Genomic DNA, 14,009 nt, shown 5'->3' with positions numbered 1-14,009 from the left:
TCCCATTATTATAGAAATAATTTTTTCAGTTCAATTTTGTTTCCCTATTTAGATAAAACAATTTTCTGATATAGAACATCCAAAATGAATTATGAAACACAAAACAATATTTAATATCATTCCTTTAGAATAAAATCCATAAAATATTCTCTCAAAAAAAAAGATAAAAGAAAAAAAAGAAAATGAAGAATGTACTACCCCATCCAGCCTGTCTCATGTCCCCTTTATCTTGCTTTCTTACTGTTCCTTCTTGCCCTTCTCTCCCTTTTACTGTCCTTAGATTTACAAAAAAAAAGAGCCCCATGATACAAAAGAAACCGTCTTCCACAAAATCCCCCAACATCTATAGGGAGGGCATTCCTGCTAATCCTGAGGAAGTTCATTCCAAAGGTGGTGATGTAAGGTGAGGTGATAGAAAACCCCTTCTCCCTACCTCTTCCTCTCACCCATCTCTGAGAGGATGGGGATGGAATTGGAGAGAGAGGTGGGAGAGAGGCAGAACAAAACCTAAAGACTCCTATACTTGTGTTAGGTACTTGTATTAGTTGGAATGATTTTGCTTAGTTGCTCTGGCTAGGACTTCTAATACTATGTCAAATAAAAGTAGTGAGAGTGAGGCATCCTTTTCTTGTTCATGGTCTTAGAAGAAAAGTGAAGAGCTTGCCACACCATAAGCATTATGTAAGTGCTAGCTACAATTTTTGTTGTTGTTTTGGAATTAAGTTATTTCTAAATTTTTCTCTATTATAAATAATGCTATAAATGAACATCAGTGTTTGTAAATATTGTATCTAAATACAATTTCTAAATATTTCTTTAGGACAGACTTTTAGAAGAGACCTTGCAGGATCAAAGGGTCTGCACTCTTCAGAGCCTCCTAATATGTACAGATAGCTTTCCAAAATTATCATGTCAATTTACATACTCCCTATAAAGCCACCAACATTGAATATCATCTTTTTTTTCTACTTGTTGTCAATTGATAGGTAGAAAATGACTTAATTTTTGTGTGAGGTTAAATATTTTTTATGTTATTAGCCTTTTTTATTCTATGAATTGTCTCTTCATGTTCTTTTTATATTCTTTTTTTGACATTCAATATTTTCTTTTTCTATTCCCTTGTAGTTTATATTTTTCTTATTTTTTTTCTGTATGAGTTATTTATATAGTAAGGATTTGATGTTTGTCATATTTCATAAAGATACTTTCCTTTGTTTTCATTTCCCCATTTGTCTATGATTTTGACTTACAGAAATTTACATTTTTTACCTTGCAAATCCATTCAATTTGTGCATGTGCATGTGTGTGTGCGTGTGTGTGTGATTTTTTTTCCATTTTAATGCTTACAAATTTTTTTCCCATCCTAAAAGCAGATTAATGATCACATCATTTTATTTCTTTTAGGTTTAAAGTTTTTTTTATAATTAGCTTTTTATATATCTCAAATTATTTTAATATATGGTTAAGATGAGGATCTAACTTCTTTTCATTTAGTGTAGTAAATTATAATACCTTTTCTCATACCTTGAACTTATATACTTAACTACGGTTTGTTTCTTGGCCAGGCTTATGTTCCATTTACCTTGTCTGATGCTTTTGTGCTTTATAATACACTTTCATAGCAGACAATGTTGAGATTCAAGCTTTTTGGGCTTGGAGACCCCATAGGCTTCCTAATTTATTCATTGTGGTTCATTACCTTGAACTCAGAAAGTTCTCCTCATCTGGCCCTGCTCGTAAGCACATAGAGCTTTTCCTTCTAATTGTTCTACTCTCTGTTTTATGAATCACACAAACCGTATGAATCACATTAACTTTTGTTTATTTTCAGTATCATATTTGAGTTAACTTTATCATTCTTTAATCCTTGTTTTCTCCTCTTCTCATCCCAGTTTGTTTTCTTTGCCTATATGCTCTCATTCCCTAGCATTTCTTCATCCCAAGTCCGTGCATTGACAGCTGTTTCTCTGAATCTGTTCTTTGGTTAAAGTTTTTAAATTAACCAAACTATCTTTTGACAAAAACATTGTTTTTATTTCCATGTTTTACTGCAACCATTTCTCTCTTTGCAGGTCCTTTTCTATTCTCATATCTTTTTCTCATTAAAGCAAAACTTTTAATATTTCTTCTCTAAGCCAGGGCTTAAAGAGAAGTCAGGCTCTTTCATACTCTTTGTCTTGAATGCCCTCTGGTTCTGTTGGAAGAACTACTCACCTTTCAAAACCAGCTCAGATATTGCTTCCTCTGGGAAGCCTTCAGGACTAAATTTAGTCACTCCCTTCTCTGTGTTCCCATTCTATGGATCACTCTTATGGCATCTCATACACTGCAGTGTAATTAAGTGTTTTCCCAGCCATCTTCCTTGCTAAGCAGTCTCCTTCCCCTTTGGTGTCAGGGAAATGACTGATTTTTCTTCGTATCCCTAGCTCCAGCTCAGTCCCTGCATATCCTAGATGCTCCCTCAGCAGACCCAGGATTGAGGGAGATTTGGTGCTGTACTGAAGGGCTTTCAGAGAGTCATCTTCTGCCGTTAGATGTCCCTCCCTGGCCTTGACTTTCTGGCCTCACCTCTCTTCCTGCTAATATCTAGTCGGTACAGGAGACTGGCAGTTTTTTTCCTATAGGATTTAGAAACACAGAATGTTCAGCCCTTTACACTTTTAAAACGTAGTTTGGAAGTTGAAGCCAAGGCCATGCCTTGAGGGAATTGGGGTCCAGGATTCATCAAGCCAATTGAGGCAGTTGTGTTTGGTTGTAAATATTGGGAATGTGGGAGGCTGGAAGTGTAGGGTAAGATGGGGGTCCACCCAGAGGCAGAGTAAACTAACCTAGGTCTAGTTATACTAGTAGCTTCAACTAAAATCTGATGAGACTGTTAATAGACATTTGTCAAAAGAATACATTTTAGAAAGATAATTGGTAATGAAGCAAATTAATATATGTAGATTAATTTCCCATTATTATAGAAATAATTTTTTCAGTTCAATTTTGTTTCCCTATTTAGATAAAACAATTTTCTGATATAGAACATCCAAAATGAATTATGAAACACAAAACAATATTTAATATCATTCCTTTAGAATAAAATCCATAAAATATTCTCTCAAAAAAAAAGATAAAAGAAAAAAAAGAAAATGAAGAATGTACTACCCCATCCAGCCTGTCTCATGTCCCCTTTATCTTGCTTTCTTACTGTTCCTTCTTGCCCTTCTCTCCCTTTTACTGTCCTTAGATTTACAAAAAAAAAGAGCCCCATGATACAAAAGAAACCGTCTTCCACAAAATCCCCCAACATCTATAGGGAGGGCATTCCTGCTAATCCTGAGGAAGTTCATTCCAAAGGTGGTGATGTAAGGTGAGGTGATAGAAAACCCCTTCTCCCTACCTCTTCCTCTCACCCATCTCTGAGAGGATGGGGATGGAATTGGAGAGAGAGGTGGGAGAGAGGCAGAACAAAACCTAAAGACTTCTATACTTGTGTTAGGTACTTGTATTAGTTGGAATGATCAAGGAGGAAAGTTTAGAAGGAAACCTACCATCCAGTTAACGTTGGAACCTTGAAGAGAGGACTGGGAAAACGGGGAAAGAACATGAACTTTTTTTGCTTTCTCTTTATACACTTTTTGTATTGTTTTACTTACTGAAAAAAACAAAGGACTCTAAAATACAAAGAATATATAATAAGGCTTGATTTAAAACAAAAAGGAAATGAAGCCTGGGGCACAATGGAGGAAGCAAAAGAGAGAAAGGGAGAAAAGACAAATGACAAGGGTACTAAAGAGTAAAGATATTTCAAATGTAAGACTGTATGTAAAACTATCACTTCCCCTTCCCTTAGTATTATTTCTTGGTAGTGAAAACATCTAGATTTTGTCATTGTTGTTGTTGTTATTTTTTAATAGTGAGAACCTTGGTTGGGGTGGGAACCAGGTGAGAATAGCTGGGCATTTGAGAGGGTGAGAGGCCAGGGAGGCATGTCTACACCACTGTTGCTGCTGAAGATCTGCCCTGCCTGCTCAGCCAGGAGAGCCAGGTGGACGGGGTTACCGTGGCTGGTGAAGGTGTGGTGCTGGCCGTGGCCCAGCAGGTGGCAGCACAGCCCACAGGTCCAGGCAGCTGCGCACCTTCTTGGCGGTGGAGATGGAGGCACCTCCTTGCAACCCTACCCTGGGCCCTTATTTAGCATACTTTAGTTTTATTGGTTCACACTGAAAAGCGGAAGTTCTGCATCCAAAGGCTCCTCCTCCTAGGAGGTTTGAGCAGCTGGTAAGGTATGCAGGTAGAAGGGAGGGCAAGGCCTCAGGAAGCAGAGGATAGATTCTGAGATTTTGTGCCCTGCCTTCCCTTAAAACAACTGAGTGGATAATATATGAAAGAGAATCTTGGTAGCTATTTATTTTTACTAACATAAGAAGTACTACTTTTTTTTCTTTTCGGTTCAAAGATATGCAAAGATAAAAACTAAAAATGGACCATAACTTCTCTACCAATATGACCTCTTGACAATAAAGAATGATAAGAAAATAAGACTTGTTTAAGGTTTGAAATTTTGAACTACAGAATGGTATAAAATGAGTAGATGTTTTCCTCCCCTCCACTTTCAGCTTCTCTCCAAAGGAAACCACAGAATCTTTTCTTTTTCTTGGGAAGAGGACTTGAAGATCTTTCTCGTCAGCACATACAACTTCTATCGTCATAATTTTTATAATGAGTGTCCCTCATGATGGAGATTTTGGTTGGTTCCTGTTGGGAGCCAATATAAATAGTGGTGCAGTAGGCATCCTTGTTCAAATTCCTAGGAGTGGGTCAAAGGGAAAGTATATTTTAAAATTTGGTGGTGAAATTTTCCTCCAGGAAGGTTGCCCCAGTTTACTTGCCCACCAAGAATGTGTGACAGTGCCTGTTTTCATGTGGCTACTGTAGGGAACCTGCCCCTGCCAGGAGCCCTTTGACATCCATGGTGTTGAGAGAGTGCTCAGTAGGAAGTAGGCCCAGTCTCTCTGCTGGGGGTGGCAGCGGGCTCCCTCTGTGGCCTTTGCCTCCTGCACTGCAAATCTCAGTGGTTGTGAGATGACTATCTCAGTGTGCAAGCCAGCAATCTATCTTTTAGGAATGGGAAGCATTTTCTGGATTTCCCTTGTCACTTTAGCAAAATTTTTCTGTCCGTCTCAAAGTGAGAGAGTGAACGACAATGTCTTCTGACTCTTCTAGGTGAAGAAAGCATATAGGCAGAAGGCCCTCTCCTGCCACCCAGACAAAAATCCGGATAATCCCAGAGCAGGTGAGACTCTCCTAGGCATGTAGAGGAGGCCAGCTCACCTGGGCATGGTGTTTTTCTCACCTCTGCTCCCATGAGAGTGCTGCGGAGTGCTGGCCCACACAACCTGGCTTTGCATGTTAGGGACATCTGATCAGTTGCTGATGTGCTCACCCTTCCTTCATGGTCTGCCATCTGATGATGTTGGCTTTTCTGCCAGCCTGTGGCTTCTTTAAGGTGATCTTCGGAGGGAGCACACCATCACTACAGCTAACTTGATTTTTCTCTCTCTCTTTATGTTTAGCTGAACTCTTCCACCAGCTTTCTCAGGCCTTGGAGGTACTGACTGACTCTGCAGCTAGGGTAAGCACACCCTCCTCTATCAGAATTGTTTCCCATGGTTATAGACCACTGTGGCGCTTCAACCTCGGTCCTCCATACTCTGCCAGGCGGCATAGCCCTTGTTGTCCCAGCCTGAAGACCTGGTCTGTGGGCTGCCTCCTGATGGCTCTGGGGCTATGTGGCAGGACCAGGAAGGTGACTGGGCCCTGTGCTTGTTCTCTGGCTGACTGTTCCTTGGTGTTCCTTTCTCCTGCCAGGCTGCGTATGACAAGGTCAGGAAAGCCAAGAAGCAAGCAGCAGAAAGGACCCAAAAACTTGATGAGAAAAGGAAGAAAGTGAAGCTTGGTAGGTGACATTGTGGTGCTGGGTAGCCTGTGGTTTCCCTGGGCCATTTTTATGCAGCTCTCTCATCTCTCTTCTTGGAGCTTCAGTTTTAGCAACTCAGAGCCTCTTGGCTCCGGCTCTGGGCAGCCTATTCTCAGGGGTGGCTCCTAAAGGACACTCTCAGGAATAATATCAATGATTAGATTTACTATTAGCTAAGCACTGTGACAAAGATTTTATTTTCTCCTTTAATTATCATAGTGATCCAGGGAGGTAGGTGCTAAGCCCATTTTTTTTGTAGACAAAGAAGCTAAGGCACCACAAGGATGAGAACATGCTGGAGCTGGGATTTAACCCGCACAGTATGAGTAAATCTGTGTTCTTGTTCAGCATGCCATTTAGGTCTTTTCATTCGTCCCACCCTTATTTCTACACAGAGCTTTCACTCTGAGAAGTCCCCTCAGAAGGATCCAATAAGGGCCAGGCATTCTTTTATTTCCGAAATATATTTTGTATATTATAACATCTACCCATTTCAAATGTACAATTCAATGATTTTTAGTAAATTTACTAAATGGTGCAACTATGACTGTAAATCAATTTTTAGAACATTTTCATCACCCCAATAAGATTGGTCCAGACATCCTTCACTCAGTTTTCCTCCTTCTTGCCTGTTTGGTATCCATATATTTAGTATGTAAATATACTATCCTAGTACATCCATCTCTCTATCAAAAACAAACAAACAAAAAACCCTGGAGATTTCAGGTAAATAAAGTGCACAGAAAAGAAAGCAGTGAGTCCCAATCCTGAGAGAAGAATTTGTCATAGCAGCATCCTGGCACAGTGCCACAAGCAAGTTTCTCTTGGAAGGTGGGAAGGGCGCCAGGACCTGGGGTGATGTCTTCACACACAATCTGCCATCTCTGTACCTGGGTCTGCAGGGAGGCCTGGTAAATGTGAGTTGGCAGGGAGGTGAAGGAGACAGTGGCAACCTGAGCTGAGTGGTGGGAAAAGCATCAAAGACAAGGTAAGGTCACAGGTCAGGCTGTGGTGCCAAACCACAGGAACAGAGGCCAGCAGTTCCACCCACTGGCATCCCTGACATATGGCCCTGGGCTGCTGACATAAGCACGTACCCACACCCTGTTCACTGATCGGAGAACCAGCTTGGTCAGTGTGAGCTAACTTAATTCTTCCAGACCCCGGCCACTCAGCTGGAGCCTATACTTCCTCCATGCTGTGACTTTTCTCAATGGAAATTAATTCAGGAACATATGCACATGGAGGGAGGAGGCAGAGTCACTGTATGGTTTCATCTGACTGGGGAAGCAGCCAGAACTGGGTGGGCTGAGGCCATATAGAAGCTTCTTAGATCCGCCATTGGGTCATTCAACCCTTGTGCCTAGACCTGGAAGCCCGGGAGCAGCAGGCCCAGGCTCAGGGCAGTGAGGAAGAAGAGGAGAGCCGGAGCTCAAGGACGCTAGAGCAGGAGGTGAGTGTCTAGGCACACGGGCCTGAGGCCATCTGCAGGAAGTGGAAGAGGGTGAACCTAAGTGACTGTAGTGGCTGGGGAGGGCGTGACCATCCCACCTTCTTCTGTGGGATCTGGGTAATCTGTCCCACCCACAGGTTGCTGAGCCCTAGCTTGCAGGTGGAACCTCCCAGGGACCTTTACAAGGTGAGCCAACCTGGAATTGGATCTGCACAGAATTGTCACCCCCAACCTCCGCTCTGCAGATAGAACGCCTACGAGAAGAAGGTTCCCGGCAGCTAGAGGAACAGCAGAGACTGATCCGGGAGCAGATACGCAAGGAACGGGAACAGAGGTTGAGAGGTAAGAGTCTATCATCCCCACTCACCTCCCACTCTGAGGCAACTCCAGATGCCTAGAGTGGCCATACTGGCTGCTGGGTGGAAACACTGTGGAGGCTTTCACCAGCTGGAACCCCGGGGCATGCCACTCGGACACGTGCCACCTGTCTCTTCTTCCTACCAGTTCTCTGGGGCCTATTTGCTTTCCCTCTGCCTGGGCTCTTCTGGCCTGGTATGCCTTAGTCCTAAGCAGAGCTGCTCTATTTTGGAGCATGTCACTGGGGGGAAAGGCTCTGGGATACTTTGTTTTAAGTAGAACTATATGGTCTATACTTCTACCTCTTGTCCCCGGAAGATGTTCACAGGTCTTCGTTGGCAGAGTGCTAACCATGGTCTTCAGGCAGCTGGGCGGACCACTCCTGGGGGTGGGGGTGAGATTGCCTGTGCCTTCCCCATCACGCCCCTCAGCAGCAGGCAGATACTGCCCTTGGTCAAGAGTGACCTTCAGGCCTTCTTCTTGGGAGAGCTTTCCAGCTCCCTTGTACTCTACCTTGCTAATATGCCCAAACTTTCTAGGAAAGGCAGAAAATCCTGAAGGCAAAGGAACCCCCAAGCTAAAGGTGAGCCTGCGGGATCCATGGATCACCTCACACTACCCCTCTCAGCAAGAATAGATGCTTTCAAGAGTTGTGGTGGGGGACGCTGAACCTCTGGGAGCCAGCACCACTACCCACATCCTTCCATCCTCCCACTGCCCGGGGGTCAGGATGGCCTCTCAGAGCTGGAAGGCTGCTCTTAGCCCTGATGGTTGTGGGAAACACTCCCCAGAAGCCTTCTAGGAAGCATCTTATAGGTCTAGAAACATGGCTGTGGGTTAGCATGCCTCCCTACTTATCCATTTTTCAAGGGGAACACATTTTAGGGGGTGCTTCCTAGATTACTATTGCTTCGAAGACTAGGAGTATGTCTATATGACTATAAAGCTCAGGTGTGTGTTTAGGCAAAGATCGGTGTTCAGTAGTGATGCCCACTGTTACCTTTTCAGCTAAAATGGAAGTGCAAGAAGGAGGACGAGTTAAAAGGCGGCTACTCCAGAGATGTCCTTCTGCGGCTTTTTCAAAAGGTCTGCCCTGCTCACTTCCTTCTTTCCCATCATCTCTGTCCAAACCCCAGCATCTTCATGCCTTCCCTTCCCTTAACACTTCTACCTGCCCTTTTTTTTTTTCCTGTCTTATAGACCATAGGACAGTCTAGCTTCTCCCAGACCATGGCCGTCCTCTCACTTGTGTTGCCATGTGCCCCCTCCAGCCTGTCTTGCCTTCACTGCTCAGGTCTGCTCTTGCCATCCTTAGAAGCAGAGGGCTTAGCTGAGTGTGTGGGGAGAGAGGAGGTGGGTATCTGGCACAAAAGCCCCATCCTCTTCACCACCTTCAGTCACTGAGGTAGTTAATGCAACTCCCCCATTCTAAGTCTCTAGTCTTTTGCCCAACTCTCCTTTGCTGTCCTTCTGCATTCCTGGAAAAAAATCCTTTCCTTCCCACCTCTGCTCTCCCCTCCCTGGGAACCTAGCAACAAGAAGTTATCCCCCATCTGAACAGGCCTTGGTGGGCTTCAGGCTTGTCTCTGGCGTGAGCTGTCCCTTCTGTGTCCCCACAGTATGGAGAGGTGCTCAACCTGGTGCTTTCCAGTAAGAAGACAGGCACTGCTGTGGTGGAGTTTGCAACCGTCAAGGCCGCGGTGAGTGCTGCGTGAGGCCTTGGAGAGGCCACTGCTGGCCCTGCTATTTCAGGATAGGGACCCAGTTCTGTGAGCACCCTGAGCTTAGGCATCTACACTCCCATGGGATCTCTGGGCCAGCTCAGAGCTAAGGTCCCCCAGAGGTCCCCCAACTCCCAGAAGCACAAGCACAGTGGATGAAGGGATGGGTGGGAGAATGCTCTGGGATGGAGAAGAGCACAGACTAACTTGCCTTCCTGCTGCTTAACCCTGCACCCTCCACTCTCCTGTGGGAGCTGCATGCCTCCAGGTTGGGTGCCCCACACTACCTTTCCTCCCTTCCACTCCCCAATCAGAAGGCTTATTGTTTACTCCCGCACACACTGCCTGACAAGAAGGGTCAAAGCTTCAGCACACTGTGTGGGAAGGTTGCTCAGTTTTGCTTGGAGGACGGGAGTACAGGTTCTGGTACTTTCTGTGGGAGTAGAGAGAGCCACTTTATAGCCGATTGTAGTGATGGGGCTAACTGGATGCTGTGTTGGGGCAGGAGCTGGCTGTCCAGAATGAAGTGGGCCTGGTCAATAACCCTCTTAAGATTTCCTGGTTGGAGGGACGGCCCCAGGGCCTGGAGGACCCCAGACACCCAGGACTGTCACAGGTAAGGAGCCAGGCCTCACTCTGCTAGGCCTGCTCAGGGTTTGGGGGACCATTTCCTGTTTGGGTTTTTCTCAGGGCCCTTTTCTTGAAAATTCAGGTCATTGGGAGTGGGATGAGTTTGGCAGGTCCACCCATCAGAGCAGGAGGACTGTGATTCCATGCTGACCCCTTTTCCTCCCTTGAGTGCCAGCAGGTCCCACCTCGCACCCAGGAATCCTTAGACCTTACTTTCCTTCCACGTTCTGATCTCCTCTTGGAGGCCTTCATCACCCAAAGGCATTTTCCAGCCTTTCCTGGCAGTCTACTTGGTTGTGGTGTGAAGTATTTGGAACTTAGACAACTCAGTGCTGCAGGGAAGGGGCAAAGGACACAGGCAGCTGCCCAACTCGTTTTCCAAGTGTGTCTGTGGCTGCCCCAGATGACCTGCTGTCAAGAGGCAATAGCTCTTCCTTAGAAATAACACTGGCTACCTTGCCGACATCAGGGCACTCACTGCCCAGGTGCCTGACTCATGGCAAAGCACAGTCTTCAGCTGACATGTGCCCAACACTAGTTCTTTGTCCTCACAGCTCCATTAAGGCTTTTGTTTAGCAACACACACACACACACACACACACACGATGGCCCTGGTCACACCTTCCCCCACTTTGGTCAGACAGAGAGCTTTGGGGCCAAGAGCTCTCCCTTCTCTGAAATGGCCTGGGGTCTGTGTGGGAGCCTCATGCTGGTGTATTCAGTCCCTTCTGTGAAGAAAATGCCTCTCCATGAGTCAGCAAGGCCTTTGCTCTCATTGCCTCAGTCATGCCACCCCTGCCATGAGAACAGGTAGCTCTCTCTGGGAGTGTGTCCTGGACCCTGGAAAGAGGAGGAAAAAGAATTGGTCTGAGCTCCTCTCGAGACCCTTCTTTAGAGAGCTCAGTCCCCCACTTTTAAGTCCCAGCATTTCACAGCCCCAGATGACACTCCACAGGCCATGTCATACAGAACTTTATTCATTATCTCCTGCATCCAGAGGGGATCGCTTCCTCTGGGCACATCCACACAGGAGGAAGACAGAAGCCACAGGTTCGAGCTGTGGAAGCAGTGTGCATCGAAACTTCTCTCTTCCCCTCTGCCACACTTAGAAAGTCCTGGAGTGTCGGAACCACATGGCCCAGCCATCCTGGGCTTTGGTTTCAAGTCTTTTGGCCAGGCCATAGGGTAGGGCAGTGGTACAGTGTGTGTACTTGACCCAGTGGGCTCAGCCCCAGGTGGGTAGCCTCCATCGGCAAAGGGTTTAGGCAAAGCAGAGCTCCCCAGTCCTGGTGGAGGATTCTTGAGACCAGCCGTGCCTCTTCATGGTAACAGCTACAAGTTTCTTGTCCACCCCCTGGTCAGGTCTTCCGATATTCTCATGAGGGCAGGAAGGAGAGAAATCTGCCACTGTTTTTGCTGCATTTCCCAAGGGCTCCCATCAATAATTCTGGAAACTCCCCAAAAGCAGCCCTTTTAAGCTGTGTCTGTGCCTTCAGTTGGCATTCCCTGGAGCCACTTTCTTCAGGCACCATGGAGGGCTCCAGGCAGCTATATTGGCAGCTTGAGTCTCTCATGCCCGCTTTCCTGTTAATGATCTGTGTGGCCTTTTTCCTGAGCTATAATCTCTATCTCTACATGGCTCGCTGTTCTTACTCTGCCAACCCCTCCTTTCCATTGCAAGCCCCTATGCTTCCCCCTTCCCACCATGCCACTGCTGACTCCAGGCCGCGGTCTAGGCCAGCGCTATCCAATAGAACTTTCTCCAGTGAAGTTAATGTCCGCCCTGTACCGTCCAATGTGGTAGCTGTTAGTCATGTGTGACTATTGAGCATTTGAAATGAGGCTAGTGCAGCTGAGGAACTAAATTTTTATTTTACTTAGTTTCAGTTATTTAAATATAAACAGTTACATGTAGCTATTGGCCACTATATTGGACAAGGTCAGGCCTGTCTCATCCCTCTCCCCTCAGGTTTCCCCACTTTTCTATTCAGCCTAAGTTGGACCACTTTTGCCTAGACTTGTCCTGTAACCTTTCTCTGTTGATAGTGGCTTCAGAGGGGGTTGGAGCAGGGCACCCATCTGATCTGTCCAGTCTGTGTGTCCTTCGCTCCCTGACTCGCACCTTGTGCTGCTGTCCCTCTCTGTTGGCCTCTGCCTGGTCCTTGGGGTTGCAGGCATGACCTCCCTTTCCCAGCCTGGCCAGCTGCCTTCAGGGCTTCTGTTAGCAAGTGCCCCTCACAAATTCCTAGCTTGCCTCTGTGTCTCTTTCCTTCCACTCTGGGGTGATCTGGAGGACTGTTGGGGACCCAGAGGGCAGGCAGGGCCCTGAATTGCTATCCCCACCTTTTTCTTACATGATTGTACCTTCCTTCCCTGGTCCCTAGGCTTCTAGCTCTTGCAGTCACCCTATCTCTACCCACCCTCACCCCATTCAGAAGCTGGGCTCACTGGGAAATTGCTCTCTCAGCATCTGTAGAACTTCCTCAAGAAGCGAAATCCCCAGGTCCACTTTGAAGGAGAAGAAGGGATCACTAAGGTCTGGAGCAGGTGTCCTCTGGAAGGGAGAGGTGTCCAAAAGGTCCTCCTCAGAGTATTCATGGAGGGCGCCCCCCAGGGAGAGCGCCGAGGGCAGAGTAGCCGAGTAGGCAGCGGCGTAGGCAGGTGGGGGCTCCAGGATGTTGGGGCAGCTGGAGCTCTCTCGGTAGAGGCGTGGGGGTTTGGGTGGGGCCAGTAGGGTGGCCCGGGGCTGCTCGTCCCCCCACAGTGGCAGGCGCCGGCCGTCCGGCCTCCCTCTCAGCTCCCGGACTACCTCTCGGTTGCTGTACTCCTCATGGTCCCCACCAGCTGTACTGGCTTGGCTCAACACACTGCCCTGTCGCCGGAGTCTCCTTGGCCGCCCCAGGCTCAGCCGCTTGAAGAAGGAGGCATTGCGGAAGGAGCCTTTCCGCCAGGTTTCCATGGGACCCAGAGAGCTGGCAGACCAGCCCGGTACCTTGCAAGCCCAGTTCAAGAGTGGCTAGGGACGATCTGGTCCCTGCTGGAGCAGTGAATGACAAGAATTGGGGAGACAACACATGTGGGCTTCCAGCAGATGCCTCCGGCTTTCTGTTCAGCACAGCTCAGGCCAGCATCTTGGATGGAAGAGGAGAGCAGAGTGGTGTGAGTTCCTGGCAACAGAAGTTTCCCAGAGGGACAGGAGTGGCCTGGTTACATGATAGGGCAGTGGAAAAAAACCCCAAGAAGAAGTAGCAGCACTTACTGGAGCTGGAGTGAGGGTGGCTCTGGGGGTGTCAGAGATGGATCTTCTCAGGTGGGCAGGGTGGGTGGGAGTGGTCCATATTCCTTCTCCTGTCCTGGCTCCTCACAGCCCCTAGCTCTCCTTCCCTTCCTGGCCCCTGCACCTCTCTGCTGAGGCTCCCCAACTCTGATTAGTGCCTAGCTGGTTGTGCTGGTGTGTGGTGTGGTGTTTTGTTGTTCTCAGCTGACTCAGTCAGGTGGGAAGCAGGTTTCATGCTCTGAGGTAATTGCAGCATCCGCATGCAGGGATTGGGACAGCTGTGGCCAACACCCCAGGGCACTGGGGAGCTTAAGATTCCTCTGGGGACTCATCTGGGGCAGCCCTGCTTTGTGCATCATCTCTGCTTCCTTTGTCCCCACTGCCCTGGGCCCTAGCAGGTGGTCCTTGCTCCCCGGCACCCAGTGTGTCTGGGAAGGAGTTCAGGGAAGGTGGCAGTTAATTGAAAGGCAGGCTTGTGGAACAATTTGTTGGGAAAGGAAGAGACCTGTTGCTGGTATGGGTGACTCATACCGTGGAGCCTGGTGACAAGCCCTCATTAGCAGAGCCCACAGGTATGGGGGAGAGAAGGAGGCAGAGGGTGTGTTA

At 47.2% G+C, this 14,009-nt stretch overlaps 1 protein-coding gene across 4 annotated transcripts in view; it reads left to right on the top strand.

Annotated features, from left to right (window-relative positions):
- Window positions 1-14,009, top strand: part of DNAJC17 (DnaJ heat shock protein family (Hsp40) member C17) — a 33,602-nt gene that overhangs the window by 17,885 nt on the left and 1,708 nt on the right. The window contains exons 2-12 of one of the 4 annotated variants that reach the window (XM_011354920.2): window positions 5,212-5,281; window positions 5,562-5,620; window positions 5,857-5,944; window positions 7,333-7,418; window positions 7,664-7,760; window positions 8,315-8,358; window positions 8,784-8,861; window positions 9,395-9,475; window positions 10,002-10,112; window positions 11,124-11,311; window positions 12,511-12,779. In XM_011354920.2, coding sequence (XP_011353222.1) covers window positions 5,212-5,281; window positions 5,562-5,620; window positions 5,857-5,944; window positions 7,333-7,418; window positions 7,664-7,760; window positions 8,315-8,358; window positions 8,784-8,861; window positions 9,395-9,475; window positions 10,002-10,112; window positions 11,124-11,311; window positions 12,511-12,640 — 1,032 coding nt within the window. In that variant the 3' untranslated portion in view covers window positions 12,641-12,779. Of the gene's footprint in view, window positions 1-5,211; window positions 5,282-5,561; window positions 5,621-5,856; window positions 5,945-7,332; window positions 7,419-7,663; window positions 7,761-8,314; window positions 8,359-8,783; window positions 8,862-8,975; window positions 9,313-9,394; window positions 9,476-10,001; window positions 10,113-11,123; window positions 11,312-12,510; window positions 13,286-14,009 lie in introns of those variants that run through there. The other 3 variants (XR_002779146.1, XM_011354921.2, XM_023527759.1) reach the window with 3 other exon arrangements.

Source organism: Pteropus vampyrus, unplaced genomic scaffold (genome assembly GCF_000151845.1).
Source record: "Pteropus vampyrus isolate Shadow unplaced genomic scaffold, Pvam_2.0 Scaffold19, whole genome shotgun sequence".
Classification (NCBI taxonomy): domain Eukaryota; kingdom Metazoa; phylum Chordata; class Mammalia; order Chiroptera; family Pteropodidae; genus Pteropus; species Pteropus vampyrus.
The sequence above is the reverse complement of the archived record's forward strand: the minus strand, read 5'-3'. Positions and strand labels throughout refer to the sequence as shown.